Source organism: Callorhinus ursinus, unplaced genomic scaffold, assembly GCF_003265705.2.
Source record: "Callorhinus ursinus isolate GAN/ISIS: 27379988/994484 unplaced genomic scaffold, GSC_fseal_2.0 scaffold10, whole genome shotgun sequence".
Classification (NCBI taxonomy): domain Eukaryota; kingdom Metazoa; phylum Chordata; class Mammalia; order Carnivora; family Otariidae; genus Callorhinus; species Callorhinus ursinus.
The window spans coordinates 19,364,614-19,378,715 of NW_027397072.1; the positions used below are offsets into that span (position 1 = coordinate 19,364,614).

Below are 14,102 nucleotides of genomic sequence, written 5' to 3' on the forward strand. Positions count from 1 at the left end.
TAATGCAATTAGCTCCGTGCAGCCCACAGGTCCTAATGGGATACGGCTCCGCTCCTCCCAGCCGGCCCTAATGCAGGCGCTGTTTGTCATCTGCATTAGGCATCAAAGATCCAATAAGTACTGTCCTCCCTCCTCTCCACCCGCCCCTACCCAGCCATTCCCGCTGCTCAGGGAGGCCCAGTGGGGCGCTGCCCCCACCAGCAGGCTCACTGGGTCAGCTTTTGTGAGAAGTCAGGAAGACCATGGCCCTTACCTGAGAGAAGCCTACAGATGCCCCTTCAGGCCCCCCTGGGGGACAGCCGGCTCTGCCCCCCACCCCACCTCCTCCTTCATCCCAAACCTGGTTGGGGCTCTGGCTGCAGTCTTGGGAACTGTGGAAACTTCCTGAAACCACCTGTGCTGAGACCCCCACCACCCCCCCCCCACCACATCACAGTGATCCCAATCCGAGGCTCCAACATGCTTTTGAATTTCTTCTTGTTCTTTTTTTTTCTTATTATAATGGTAATGGCCATAGTAGAAAATTTAGCATACAGAAAAGTAGAGACAAGAGAATAGGAGTTACCCATATTCCTCTCACCAAGAATAACACCCGGGCTAGCATTTCAGTTTGTTCTCTCCTACACGTACTGTTTTACATGTGAGCTTCTATTTGTGTCATTTTATGTCCTGCTTTTCTCATTTAACATTATAGTGTAAGCATTTTGCCATCTCATTATGCATTTCAGTAAACATGATTTTTAATGACCATATAATATTCCATCAAGGCTGTAGCTCAGAGACCAATGTTGTGCTAATGTTTGTTTTCAGCCTGGGGTTCATTTTCTCATTAATCTAAATTAGAGAATGAGAATCTGAAACAGAGAGCCTCCCTCCTTCCCACAACAAGGAGCCAAGGGTCCCAGGGGAGATGCTACCTGTGCTGAGCTGTCCTCCCACAGGTCTCAGGCCCTACCCTCCGCACACCTCCTCCGTGGAGTGGCACGTGGGGGCCTCAGAGACTGGTATGGGGCCTGACTGCAGAGGGCGGCCGGGGAGGCACTGGGTTGGGTGTTCCTGGGGGTGGGACTGCAGCAGAAGCCTACAAGCACTAAGCCCAAATGCTCTGCAGCTCCCCGGTGGCGCTGGGTGTGGGGCCCAGTCTCTGCCACTGGCCCCGTGGCACCTCGGGGATGGGCCCCAAGTCAGCAGCCCCAGTCCGGCCGTGCTCATCCTCCTGCTCTGCTCCTCCCCAGGCCCCTGGAATCTCCAAAGCGGACAATCAGTCCCAGGGACTCACGACCAGCATCCGGTGGGGGCAGACGCCCATCAATCAGTCCACGCCCTGGGACACTGATGAGCCACCCTCCAAACAGATGAGGGAGAGCGACAATCCAGGTGTGTACTTCATCAGCAGCCAGAGACTCCCACGCCGAGGCTGGGAAGGGTGTCAGAGGCCCCCCGAGTACTCCAGCTCCTCAGCAGGTCCCGGCTCACGGGCCTGCAGCAGCCCAGGCCTCAGGCTGCCTGCGGGCAGGGACCCTGTGTGTCCTGGGCAGTAGCTGCATCTCTACCCCTTTCTCTTTGGGGGAGGCAGAGGGAGTGAGGGTGACATCACAGGAGTGACTGTGAATCTGCTTTGTGTTATTTTGAATAGTCCTTCCCAAACCTCAGGACTCTGGTTCATACGTCTCTCAAGTCACACCTTCCAAGGAGGTTTTGCCTTGCCAATGTTGAAATGAGAACCAGGATGCTCCACCCCCCGGGACTGGGGACTCCTCACCTCCTACAGCACTCCAGGCCTTCTTGGGTCAGCTCTGACCATAACAACACCTTCCCTGTTACCACACAGTGGTCCCAGACCTGCCCTTAGGATACACAGAACTCGTCTGCTTGGCCCTCCACACCACAGCCCTACAGACACCTGAACATCCCACTCATTCTCTCCTCCAAGTCTTCCGCAGGATAACCATGCCAGGTCCCTCGGCCGCACTCCAGAGCCTGTGGCTGCCAGTTCCTTTGCCCTCCAGAGAATTATTTCTCCCTCTGCGTCCCTCAGGGCCCGGAACCCAACGCAAAGAGCCCACATGTGCTATGACCAGCACCTCTTTCATTCAGCCCCTCTACTTTGACCACTGCAGTCTTAGGTCACTTCTGATTGGCTGCTAGCCCCAGACATGCGCTGTCACCAGTGAGACCCCAAGACTGTCATGGCAACAACTCTGACCCCCGTCCTCTCAATCTGCCTTAGGCAGCGGGGTGTGGGGACTCACAGGCAAGTCCTTGTCAGTATCTTCCCCTACGACTCCTAAGATCTCTTAGATTCCAGCTCTCTATTGCTGACCTGTGCCTAACCCTCCCGATACGATGTCACCTCCAGATTGGGTGGTGAGATCCTCCCTGTCATACAACTCATTGACAAATAGCATGAGCAGGGCTCAGTGCACATCATTAGAGACCTCCCTTAGGTCCCCAGCGTCCTCTGGGCCAGTCGCACTCTGATAATCAGTTGCCGCCATGGCCCGGCATCTCTGTACCTTCACCAGGGTTCCCGGAGAAGTCACTAGCTGTGCTCCCAAGTTCTGGTGCATCGTTTCAGGCTCCCCGGCTAATCCTGGAGAGAAATGAGCTTAGGCTGGCATGTCTTGTGCTTAAGACACCAGGCTGGCTTACAGCTGGCTCCTTTTCTTCAGACTTAGGGACAGTCCCCCTTAGGGGGGCCTATTCTAGAATCTTGCCGGCACTGCTTCACCAATATTTGCCAGCTTCTAGTTTTCTCTAACCTCCTGTTTCTGTGAGGGAGCTCCCACCTCCCATTCTCATCTCTGGGCCTGGGGGTTCTGAGTGGCCCCTGGCCCCCACTCTCTTCCTCAGTCTCCCTGCCCTCAGTCTATACTGCCATTTCAGCAGCATCATGAAAACCAAGGTGGCATTTGGGTGATGGAGACCTAGCCCCACACTTATTCAGTCAGCGGTGACCCAGGCTGCCTTTCCTGTCACAGTGTCTTCTGGCTTCACTCACAAGCACGCTTGGGTCACCTCAGTGTCAGCTCAGCTTAAGGGGACCTGACCCTGCTCGGCCTGACCTGGGCTCAGCAGGCCTCGAGTCTTGTATCAAGTCTCAGGAGGTGTGTCTTGTTCAGTCAAAATGCCCTTAAGGGCCAAATGCACTTCTGTTGTTTCTCCCAGGGCCGGCCATGCAAAGGTTGCCTAGGAGAAAGCCTGGCCCCCCAGCTCCTGCCCACCTTCCCCCACTTCCCGCACCTCCTGCTCCTCCCTTCCTGTACCACAGGGCCCTTGCACAGCTCCAGGTTCTGGTGTTCTCACCTTGCCCAGCAAACACCACCTTTCTCCCCACCTCCTCCAGACAGCTATTCTCCAGAAAGGAAGGAAAAACACCAACATTTATGGAACATTTAACACATGCCAAACACTCTGCTAGTTTTTCTTTTTCCTTTTTTCCAAACACATTTTCCTCATTCAATTCGTCCCAAGAGACCTCTGAGGTAGGTGTTGCTAGTTCCATTTAACAGACGAGAAGAATGAGGCTCAGAGAAGATAAGCAGCTTGCCCGGGGCTCCCGGCTCATAAGTGGCAGAGTCAGAATTTGAACCCAGAACTCTTTGAAGGTCTCTGCTTTTTTTCTCTCTGTTTTGTTGCCTCTTGAGCTCTCCCAAGTAGATTGTGCTCCCCCTCTGAGGCTCCACGGCCATCTGCTCATGTACCCCCAAAGCATTTATCCTATGCTACCATAATCACAGATTTTTAACCTGGGGGCTCCTGCACGCAGGTGTCTTTTCCACCTCTGTGACCGCAGCACACAGCCCAGGGCCGGGGGCAGTCGGTGTTTGCCGAGGGAATGTGTATCCAGCAGATGACATCTCTTCTGTCTCCCTTGCAGGCACAGGGCCATGGGTGACCACGGTGGCCGCCGGGAGCCAGCCTGCCCTGATCGCACACTCCTATGGAGTGACCCAGCCTCCCACCTTCAGCCCGGCTGTGAACGTCCAGGCCCCAGTCATTGGGGTGACGCCCTCACTGCCTCCCCACGTGGGGCCCCAGCTCCCGCTGATGCCAGGCCACTACTCGCTCCCACAGGCACCCTCTCAGCCACTGAGCAGCGTGGTGGTCAACATGCCCGCCCAGGCCCTGTATGCCAGCCCGCAGCCCCTGGCCATGTCCACACTGCCTGGCGTGGGGCAGGTGGGCCGCCCAGGACCCACTGCCGTGGGCAACGGCCACATGGCGGGGCCCCTGCTGCCTCCACCACCACCAGCCCAGCCGTCTGCCACCCTCCCCAGCGGTGCCCCTGCCACCAATGGGCCCCCCACAACTGACTCAGCCCACGGGCTACAGATGCTGCGGACCATTGGCGTGGGGAAGTATGAGTTCACCGACCCTGGGCACCCCAAAGGTAAGTTCCGCTGCCCACATACTCCTGTGTGCCCACATCTGTGCTTCCCCGAGCGGTCATGATGGCAGTGCGGACAGGAGTGTGCTCTCCAGCAGCTCCCTCCCTGGCCTCATCCAGCCCGGAAGCAGTGGCGGGGCCGCCCCCTGCCCAAGACAGCCTGGCCTTAGACGGAGGAGGCAGAGGGGAAGGTGAAGGAGGGAAGGAAAGCAAGGTGAGGACCTGTGAGCTGGCAAGGAGAGGAAGGGAAGGGAGAGCCTGCAAAGTCCGGGGTCCTTCGGCCTCCAGCCCAAGCCCTAGGCCATTCTCACCTCTGACCCCAAGGCCAGGCCAGGTATGGAATGAGCAGGAAACATCTGCTCCTCTTAGGGCTCCATGGAACAGTCCTTTGTGGGGCCTTCTCCATTTTCCACCCATAAGAACAGTCAGAACATGAATTGTATCCTTCCCCAGAAAAGCACCCTCTGCTGTGCCATCAGATGAGAGCAGCTCCCCAGACATTAGGTGAGAGGAATGTCTCTTCCCCAGGAGACACTCCCAGACCATCCTGAGCCACTTGGATTTTTTGTTTCAAGGACCCAAGGGTGGCTCTTTGAGGCTCCAGGAAAGAGCACCTCTAGCCTCAGCCTTCAGTGAACCCCTTTGCCCCACCCCCAGGGCAGTTTTCAAGGCAGATCTTTGACAACAGAGCCTGCAGGATGAGCCCCTAGCCTTAGGGTTAGGACAAAGTGCATCAGCAAACAGGCATCCCTCCTGAGGTCTGTCTCAGGGATCTCTCCAGCTGGAATGCAGAAGGGGGCAGGAGGACTAGGGACCACAGATGTTAGACAGGTGGGGTTCATCCACCCCAGACTTACTTGCTATCCCTTAGAGCTCCAAACGCCAAGCCCCTCTCCTGCTGAATAGAGAGGGGAGGCAGCCAGGCCCGGACCCAGTGGCAGGCAGGAGGGCACATGGTAGGCGGTCTGCCTGCTGGGCTACCCAGGCCTCCTTTGAAAGGGGGGAGTAGATGGTCCTAGGAGGTGTGGGCCTCTGGGCATCACTTCTCAGGCTTCTCGCTCACAGCTCCTGGAGATGGCTTCTCAGGGGGCCCTGTCTCTCTGCAGAGCAATGACTCCCACTAGCCATTCTTTCCTGCCTGCTCTCGTGCATCTCTATCTTTAATCCTTTCAAGCAATTTTCGGACCTCGTCAGGCATCCCCACAACAAAGCCGTGTCTAGATCTCCATTGGGTTTCATTCCCAATCTGATTGCGCCCCAACTGCCTTTGTTTTGGAAATCAGCACTAGTTTTAAATGACAAAATTATAGAAAATTACATCTAAATTCTGGTAAACTCTTGCTTTGTTTAAGATCTTTTTAAAAAAAATGGACTAAATTGATTTTTTGTTTGAATTGTTTTGGTTAAGCGCTCTCTCCCTTAAAAAGGAAAAAAAAAAAAAACTTACTCCCAGTTTATATGCGGCCAGCCCTGATACACTGGGAACTGGGTGTCCTGGCTGCACCCAAGGCTGTACCAAAGCCCAAGGCACTGGGTGGGCTTCCCTCTCCCACCATAGGGGCATCTCCCCCTCCCCCAGAGGCCTCCTAGGGCTGATGAAAGGTCTTACTGATTTGCCAAGTTTCAGACATGTATCTAGGAAGAGGACTTATTCTGGGCAGAAAGGTAACTGGCCCAGTTGGGCCTAAAGTCCCTGGTTTGGAGCTTGGCACAGAACTGGGGTCTGCCTCCTCAAAGGCACAGGTGCATTCTATAATCAGCAACCTGAGCCCATAAGTTAGGGGCCCAGGAAGTTACAGGCAGTAGAGACACACTGGGCCAGTGCGCCATTGCAGAGCCACACCTGTAACATCTTTCTGGGGCCAGAGGGCGTGAACCATCCTCTGTGCTGAGCCCAAACCCACAGACAGGAGGGAAGGAGAGAGAGGGCCCCTGAGGGAGTTTGTCCTGCTAGCCCTGGAGGGTGGATTCACTGCTTGGTGAGGCCAGGCACAGGGTCAGCCTAGAAAGTGTCCACAGCCCTACCTTCTGGTAAGCCAGTGAGATCCCTCCAGCTCCAGCCAGCGACAACTGGTGACCCATCTGTCACGCTGATTTCCATAGTTGGCCAGGGAGCAGGCTGTTTCCCCAGAGATTACATTTAACTCACCTCTCTATGGCCCTCATCAGCTGATTTATCCCCTTATATTTGTGGTGAAGAAAGACAATGAAGCATGAACATACAAATGCCTCCAAACTCAAGCCTGGGTGGGTTGTGTGTGTGTGTGTGTGTGTGTGTGTGTGTGTGTGTTTTAAGTAATTTCTCCTTTCATTTCTAATCTTAAAAGCCTTTATTGCTAAAGCTATAATTTGTCTGTCAGATCTAATGTCAAACAACTGCATATTTTTTAAAATAAGAAACCCAAATTTTAAAACCAAATCTTTGAAACTTACCATGTGAGAATCATATTCCTGACAAGACCATGTGGGTTTGGATTTGGGTCACTTTTAATTTTGCCCCTAGGGATTTTACATCTCCAAAACCCAATTGATTTCACACTCCTAAATGACAGACAGCTGGCTCCAAGTGAGAACCGGGAGGCACCGCGTGATGGTATCAACACTAGTCAGAACTCCACTTAAGGAAGGAAAAAAAAAGATAAAGAACTTTTCTTTTCTCCTGTTCTGTTTGAAAGCTTGCCCGGCATTATAATAAGATTCACCATCGAGCTCCTTGAGATCTAGCTCATTAAAGTCCCGCGATTTTTCCTCTATTGTTTGACATGACAACCTGGCCTCTCACGGGGTTGAGTAATTATGGAGAGATCCCCTCCATGAAGAACAGGTCTTGCCAGCCAGAGGGATGGGCCACTGGTATTTTTAGACTTCATTAGTGCCCTGATTTAAAATTTCACATTTTGTTTCTTGTAATTATCTTCCAATCGACGGAGCTGAAATTTCTGTTGGGGCTATGAGAGTCTGCCTTCCCAAAAAGGGCGTTGGGACTTTAATTTAAAACTTAACCAATTGAAAAATAAAGGTGGTGCAGAAATGCTTTTTGATTTGCAACAGGTCAAGCAAGCGATTGTTTCTCTTCTGTGACTAGAGAAGTTAGCTTGCATGCAGTTCACCTTAATGAGTGTTATTTAAATGCATTGAGCACATATAGATTTTCTTAAGAAACTTTATAAGATAGATCTTTCTTTCTCTAAGAACAATTTGGGGGTAGGATTTCATTCTTTTAAAAAAAAGATTATGTATTGAAAACTAATTAAAATATAGATTTCATGTGTGCAAAGTGATAAGGGAGGAAAAAAGAATTAGTTCTATTTGAATCCTGTTATCATATACCTGAGGCCTTTGTCTTGTTGGACTGGAAACCATGATGCAATCTATGGGCAGAGGTGGTGGCCAATGTCAGGCCTTGTGAGATGAGTGAGGGAAGTCTAATGTCACTGCCCCGGTACCACGGGAACCCAGCCGTGTGAGGGCAGAGGTGCACGCTCTTGGTGTCATTTTTCTATCCCCTGCCTTTTTCCACAAATGATTCCTGGGGGCTAAGAGGGTAGGCAGAGACCTTTAAAAGCCCCAGACTAATGGTGAGCTGCAGAAAGTTTATATTTTCACTTGCATGTCCAAGGAGAGAGAAGCAAGTTTGCACCTGCTCCCTTCTTCTGAACCAAAAAGCAAAATCCAAGTTGACCTGAAATGGTGAGGGCTCGTCTCTTCTGACTTCAGATTTTGTAGGCCTAGGGCGAGGGGCCATGAGGATTCCCACGGCTGGGCAGCCATGTTGTGGGGTGCGCTCAGCCCCGCCCTGTGGTTTCACACCTCTTCCTTCTCATCCTTGCCCCAGAACCCCACCACGGGGGAGCTCTGTGTGTCTTTATGCCAACTTCCGCTTGAAGAGCAGCCACTCTGTCTCCATAAGTGGCAAAGACAGGATCTGGAAAAGATACCTTGAGGCACAGTGAATAGCTGTGTGATGGGGACAAGTCTCCTAACCTCTCTGAGCCTCCTTTTCTTCATCTTTAAAATGGGATGAGAGTACCATCTTCATCAGGCATAGAGGAGGTTTGAATGAGATTGTGGACATGAGCATACGTAGTACTTTGCCCTCTTAACTCTGCAACACTGGCCTCAGGTCTAGAGTTCAGCAGAGACAGAAGCTAGTGAAGAGGGGAGAAACAGAGCCCCCTCCCCGGTGCAGAGGAGATGGAAGAAGCCCAAGCTTGTTCATAGGGTTGGCAGCCCCCTGGTCAAGCAGTGTCATGGGACCACCATGTCCCCGTGTGTAAAAGGGAGTGGATGTGTCACCTTCCTGGCAGGAGGGTTTTGGACTGCTCTCCCCAGTGTGGAGCCCAGCACAGATTCCCCATCCCTTCCCCACCCTCTGACATGCCAGGACACACACTGCTCAGTACAGATTCTGGAAGCAGCTGGGAATTCATGATAAAACTGTTTGCTTGCCCACGCATGGCTAGCCCAGAGGCACAGAATGTCCAAACTGAAATCACCTTCCCACAGACCTGCTTTTCCCGGGCCTCTGTCTCAGAAATGACATCATGAATCCACCCAGGATTTCAGAGTCAGAGCCCATGGTTGTCCTTGACCTGCCCCCTTAGGCACTGAGTCTGAAAACTCCTTTGATTCTGCCTCTTCTGGATCTGTCCTCTTTCGGCCCCCACCACCACTCCCCTCTCAGGCCACCAACAACTCTGGCCTGCCTTGGTGGCCTCCAGGCCTACGGCACATCTCCTCCCACCCGGGCCTACGGTGCAGCCAGCATGGTCTTTGCAGAACACAAGTCCGGTCCCGTCACTCCCTGGCAAATGCCTCCACCAGCCCCTGCTACTTTCGGGACAGTGCCCAACCCTTCACGTGGTGCCTCAGGGTCTGACTTCTGCCTGCCTCCACCTTCATCTCTGCTGTTCTGCTCACAGGCTGCCCTGAAGCCACGCCAAGCCTAGGGTTGTCTCCCTTCCAGCTGTGCTCTGTGCTTGGCCACGCGCCTGCAGTACAGTCACCCTGCTCCCGTGTCATTCCTCCGCTAGACTGCGGGGCACTGGGGTGGGGCAGGCGACTCCAGCCAAACGCTTGCCCCAGAGCACAGGGGAATCTGAAACTCTGACTCGGTTTCCTTGTCTATAAAAGGGGATAATAATAGAACATACTTCTTAAAGTCGTTGTGAGGATTAAGTGAGTTCTTTGACATAAAGCCCTTGGGATAGTGGCCAGCATGTCGTGAATCACTACAAAAGTCTTTGCCATTAGTATCTTCACTACCAATGCCAGGGCCACCTTTCAGTGTCTGTGGCCTTTTAGGGGCCCAGGGTAACATGAAAAAGCCAGAGACCAGTTTACCTGGGGAGTCTTAAGAGATTGCGTCCCCATGGTGATGTTTGAAGGACCTCGTTCCCAGGGGTCCACTTTGAACACAAGAACTTGCCTTCCCGCCTTATAACACTTTGCACCCCTCCACATCGCCGTAACAACCAGAAGGCATCAGGCTGTTGCGGAGAGGAGCTCTCTGTCGGAGGAGGTGCCAAGCTCACTGCGTGGGTCCTCCTCCAAGGCCGTATCAGCAGATGGGACAAATAGAATTCTGTCACTCCTGCAGACCAACCAACCAAGGACTCAGGCGGAGGGAGTGGGTTAGGAGCATGTGGCCAGCAGCACGGAAGGTGGCCAGGAGCCCGCGTCCTGCACCAGACTCCTGGTGTAGAATTCAAACTCCACTACCCACTGACCCAGTGGGCCTGTGCTAGGACACTGGTGTCTCAGAGCTTCAGACTCCTCATCAGTCACATGGAGAGAATATTAGTGCTGTCATCATAGCCACCTTTTAAGGACTTACGTAGGCAAAGTCTCAACACAGCGCCTGGCACATAGTAAGCCCACAGCAATGTTAGCTGTTGTGATGACCGCCACTAATGTCAAGAATCCTGGAAAAGAAATATCGTCTGGTGCACCTTTGACTCAAGCCCACCATTGTTTCTAAAGCAAGGTTGGCCAAAATAATCTCCCAGGTCTAACTGACATAGCCCTCAACACAGATCTGGAACCAAATCCAAGACCCGCTGTTACCCTAACTTTCCTCTTTCTAGCCTGCCCACCTCCCTCCCCAACACACACACCCTCACCCAAGAAATACGTGTTTCAGAGCCTGTGGAATTTGACACTTCGTCTACACAAGGTGCTTGGTCCTTGCCTGGGCAGTACCTGCCCCAGCCCTGCCTCCGAAAGCCCTCCTCCCCTTCCCAGGGCTCTGTCCTCCTGAGGTTTGTTAATCATTAATTGGAGGGTTATCCAGGGCTTAACTGTTGTGTTAACAGATCATTTGATGATGAGCGAAACAGGCAAGCGGAAAGATGCAGCAAAGGCCCCTAGACCACCCAGAGACCATGTCATTCTCGGAACAGCGGGTGACCCCAGCACCGCAGCCTGTGTGTAACCGTCTCAAGGGCCCTCTGCTCAACAGGGTGCCCGGGCCCCCCTCCCCAAGGAGCTGAGTACATGGAACTGGGAGTAGCATGTGGGCTTTCAGCCCCAAATCTCTGCTGAGCATTTCTGAGATCAGAAATCTTGCTCTGGCCCTAACTGTTGATGGGCAGGGCCAGCAGAGTCAGGACACCATGGGAATGAGAGGACTCTTCAGATTACAGCAGAGAGAGAGAATATTTCCTTTCCAGGGGCTTTAGGAAATGGCACTGACCCACAGCAAGAAGCCAGCTGCCTGGTCTCAAGCCCACACAGATACGAGCAGGGATGACCACTAGGTTCTAGATCACTCAGAGGCCACCAAAGAGCATGAATCAAGTCACCTCCTTCCCTGCTGCACCACCAACCATTTAGTGAGCAAGTAGTGTATGTAGTATTAGGCACCTACTGTGTGCAAGGCCCACAATAGCTCTTCCCACTCAAAAGATGCTGTGGAATGTGCTATAGCTACATGCTCCATAACGATCTCTGCTCCTACGGAACATGAGGCCCTGTGGGGATGCCTACAGTGTTACAGACACTGTCCCCGGTGCTGGGATGGATGGCAGTGTCCCTGGAAGAGGCTGCCCCCCACTTGGAGAGTCCAGGGGGAGGCAGCAGTAAAAGTCACAGGGGCTGGAGAAGAGAGGTCAGTGTGAACTGGGCCTTCAAAGGCAGTCAGAATGATGGAGGGGAGTGAGCAGAAGGGAGGTAGTCCTACAGAGGCAAGATCTTAGGTAGGAATGTTTGAAATAAATGCCAGCAACACAGAATTATGATTTCTCAATAGAGAAATCATATGATTTCTATCATAGAGCCACACGCACACTTCTATTCAAATGGTTCATAGGGCCTGTCCTGATTTGAGACAGGTTCAGCTAAGTGATTTATGCTTGAGAGCCCCAGAAGTCCAATCCCTGACCTCTTGGTACACAGAGTTGAGGAAGCCTGGACTTTCCTCCAGCTTCTTGGCTTTACTTGCCCAGTTAGTGATGGCCGGGTAAGGATCCCTGATCTTGGGCAAGAATCCATTTTATCAGCCATTCTGGGCTTGCAAGGTGAAGTCATCTTGGTCTTGCAAGGTGAAGTCATTCTGTCCAAGGTCAAGTCATTCTGGTCAAGGTCAAGTCGTTCTGGTTTTGGAAGACCACTCTGGTATCGCAAGGTGAAGACCCCATGGTCTTTAGGGACTTTGATCTGGGTAGGAAACCCTTGAGGGCCATGAACCCCTCACTGGGAAATCAGTGCACACCCAGGGTCCAGAAATTCTTTGTAAACCTTTCTCTCTCCCATTGTGACAGGTTAATGGCAAGTCTCCTGTTGCCTAATCATTCTGCAAACATCTAACACATGCTGTCTTTGCTAGGAAGGGCATGCCGTGCCAGGCTGATCCCTAACATTTTTCCGTTTTTAAGGTTGGGAACGAGTTTTGAGAGGGGAAGAGCTGGGCAAAGCTGTGGTGTGCCTGCTGCCGCTCCCCGTGTGATGGGAAGGTCACCGTGCCCCAAACCATGAAACCAACGGGAGGAAACGTGGCCCAGCATTGGCTTTAGCTGAAATGACATTCCATTCAAGAGCATGCTCACTATTCCAGAAGCATAAAAGGTCAAAATAGCACACGCATGTTAGGAACTGAAAACTTGGTGTAAATTGCTTAAAGGTAAAAAACGGCCAAAAGCTTGCGATCTGTTGAAGTCGTCACCATTGCCTGTTTTCATCGTATAACGCTCTTTCTTTTCAAAAACGTATCTTAGAGGGAAACCCAAGTGTGCATCAGTGCATCACCAAGAAAATGCTTTTTTTACTTTCTAGCTCTGCCAGCCGCCTTTTGGATGCCCTGGCAACTGCGCCGTGAACTGTCTGGTTTTGCCCACTGGCCCCTCACGGCCTTTCCCTCCTCTCTTCCACGTAACTCCTCACTGTTGTCACGGCTCCGTGTCTCAGGCCCAGGTCTACACACATAAGGGCGACCGGGGATCTGTGTTGCACCCCCGTCTATGGAACCAGTGTCTTGGGCTGTGTATGAGTGTGTCAGGGCTGTCTTCACAGCAAGCCCCCCACTGGGCAGCTAAAACAATAGGCGTTTGTGTCCTCACGGTTCTGGAGGCTACAAGTCCAAGATCAGGGTCTGCCTGCGAGGTTGGTTCCTCGTGTGGCCTCCCTCCTCGGCTTACCGATGGCCGTCTCCTTCCTGGGTCCTCACGTGGCCTCTCCTCTGTGCAAGCCTTCCTGCTGTCTCTTCCTTGTCTTACATGGCTTAGAGTCCCACCCTCATGACCTCATTTACCTTGAGTCACTTCTTAGTGGCCCTATCTCTAAATACAGTTGCTTTAGGAGTTAGGGCTTCATATGAATGGGGCGGAGTTGGGGGGAGACACAATTCAGTGCATAACAGGCTACCTGCCAGTCTAGTTGGCAAATGGCGTTAGAGTTTGTCCTTGTCATCTTGCCTGGACAATGTCTCCTCCCCGGTCAGGCCACACTCCCAGGGCCATCAGTGACCTTGCCCACATGGTACCATTTATGACTGGGCCCCCCGTAAGTGTGTCGGTGCCTGGTGCCCCCCCTTCCCCCCATGCATGCCTTCTGGACCTGCTGGCTTGTGGGAGGTGGCACTCTGGTCCCAGCAGCCTGGCCGTGTGTGCCCCATGGGCATGGCCCGGAGAGACCCAGTGAGCAGGCCCAGAGCAGCCGGGCCCAATGGGCCCTGTCTCTAGGTGGCTTTCTGTCTGCAGGGACAGAGGTTCCCAGGCAAAGAACTCCTAGCAGCAGATGAAGTAATCGCTTAAGGAGTGGGGATGGTTTCCCAGGGGATTCTCTAGAGACAATGTGATATCTTGGTGAGAGCCCTGAACTTTAGTTTCCTTACCTATAAAATGGGGGGGAGGGGTGGTTCTAAATGATCTTTAAGGTAATATCCCACTCTTATATTCACTGTAGTGGTGTGGTAGGGGTGAGAGGGGGCGGAAAGGAGGGGGATGGGTTGTTGCTTAGGAGTAAATTCTCACCAACAAGGGTAGGTGATGAGTTGCCTGGGAGAGCACAGCTGGGGAGTGGGGGCAGCTGTCCATGCTGGTAGATGCAGCTCTGTCTTTCGGAAGGGCATGGAGTGGATATTTTATATTCATTATATGTTCACTCTGCATTTATGTAACCCTTGCATCTGCTCTCTGAAGTGGATTCACAGAGGAAAAACCGAGGCTTGCATGAGACACTGGCCCGGATCTAAGTGGTAGAGTGGGAATGGGAGTCA

General features: G+C 52.6%; 1 protein-coding gene across 6 annotated transcripts in view; it reads left to right on the forward strand.

The window, feature by feature from the left end:
* The window catches only part of KLHL29 (kelch like family member 29), a 301,122-nt gene that overhangs the window by 237,738 nt on the left and 49,282 nt on the right, over window positions 1–14,102 (forward strand). For all 6 annotated transcript variants that reach the window (XR_012379640.1, XM_073897039.1, XM_073897038.1 and 3 more), the window contains 2 exons: window positions 1,236–1,377; window positions 3,881–4,393. Coding sequence is in view for 5 of the 6 variants with exons in the window: in XM_073897039.1 (XP_073753140.1) it covers window positions 1,236–1,377; window positions 3,881–4,393 (655 nt within the window). In the remaining variant the exon portion in view is untranslated. The remainder of the gene's footprint in view (window positions 1–1,235; window positions 1,378–3,880; window positions 4,394–14,102) is intronic.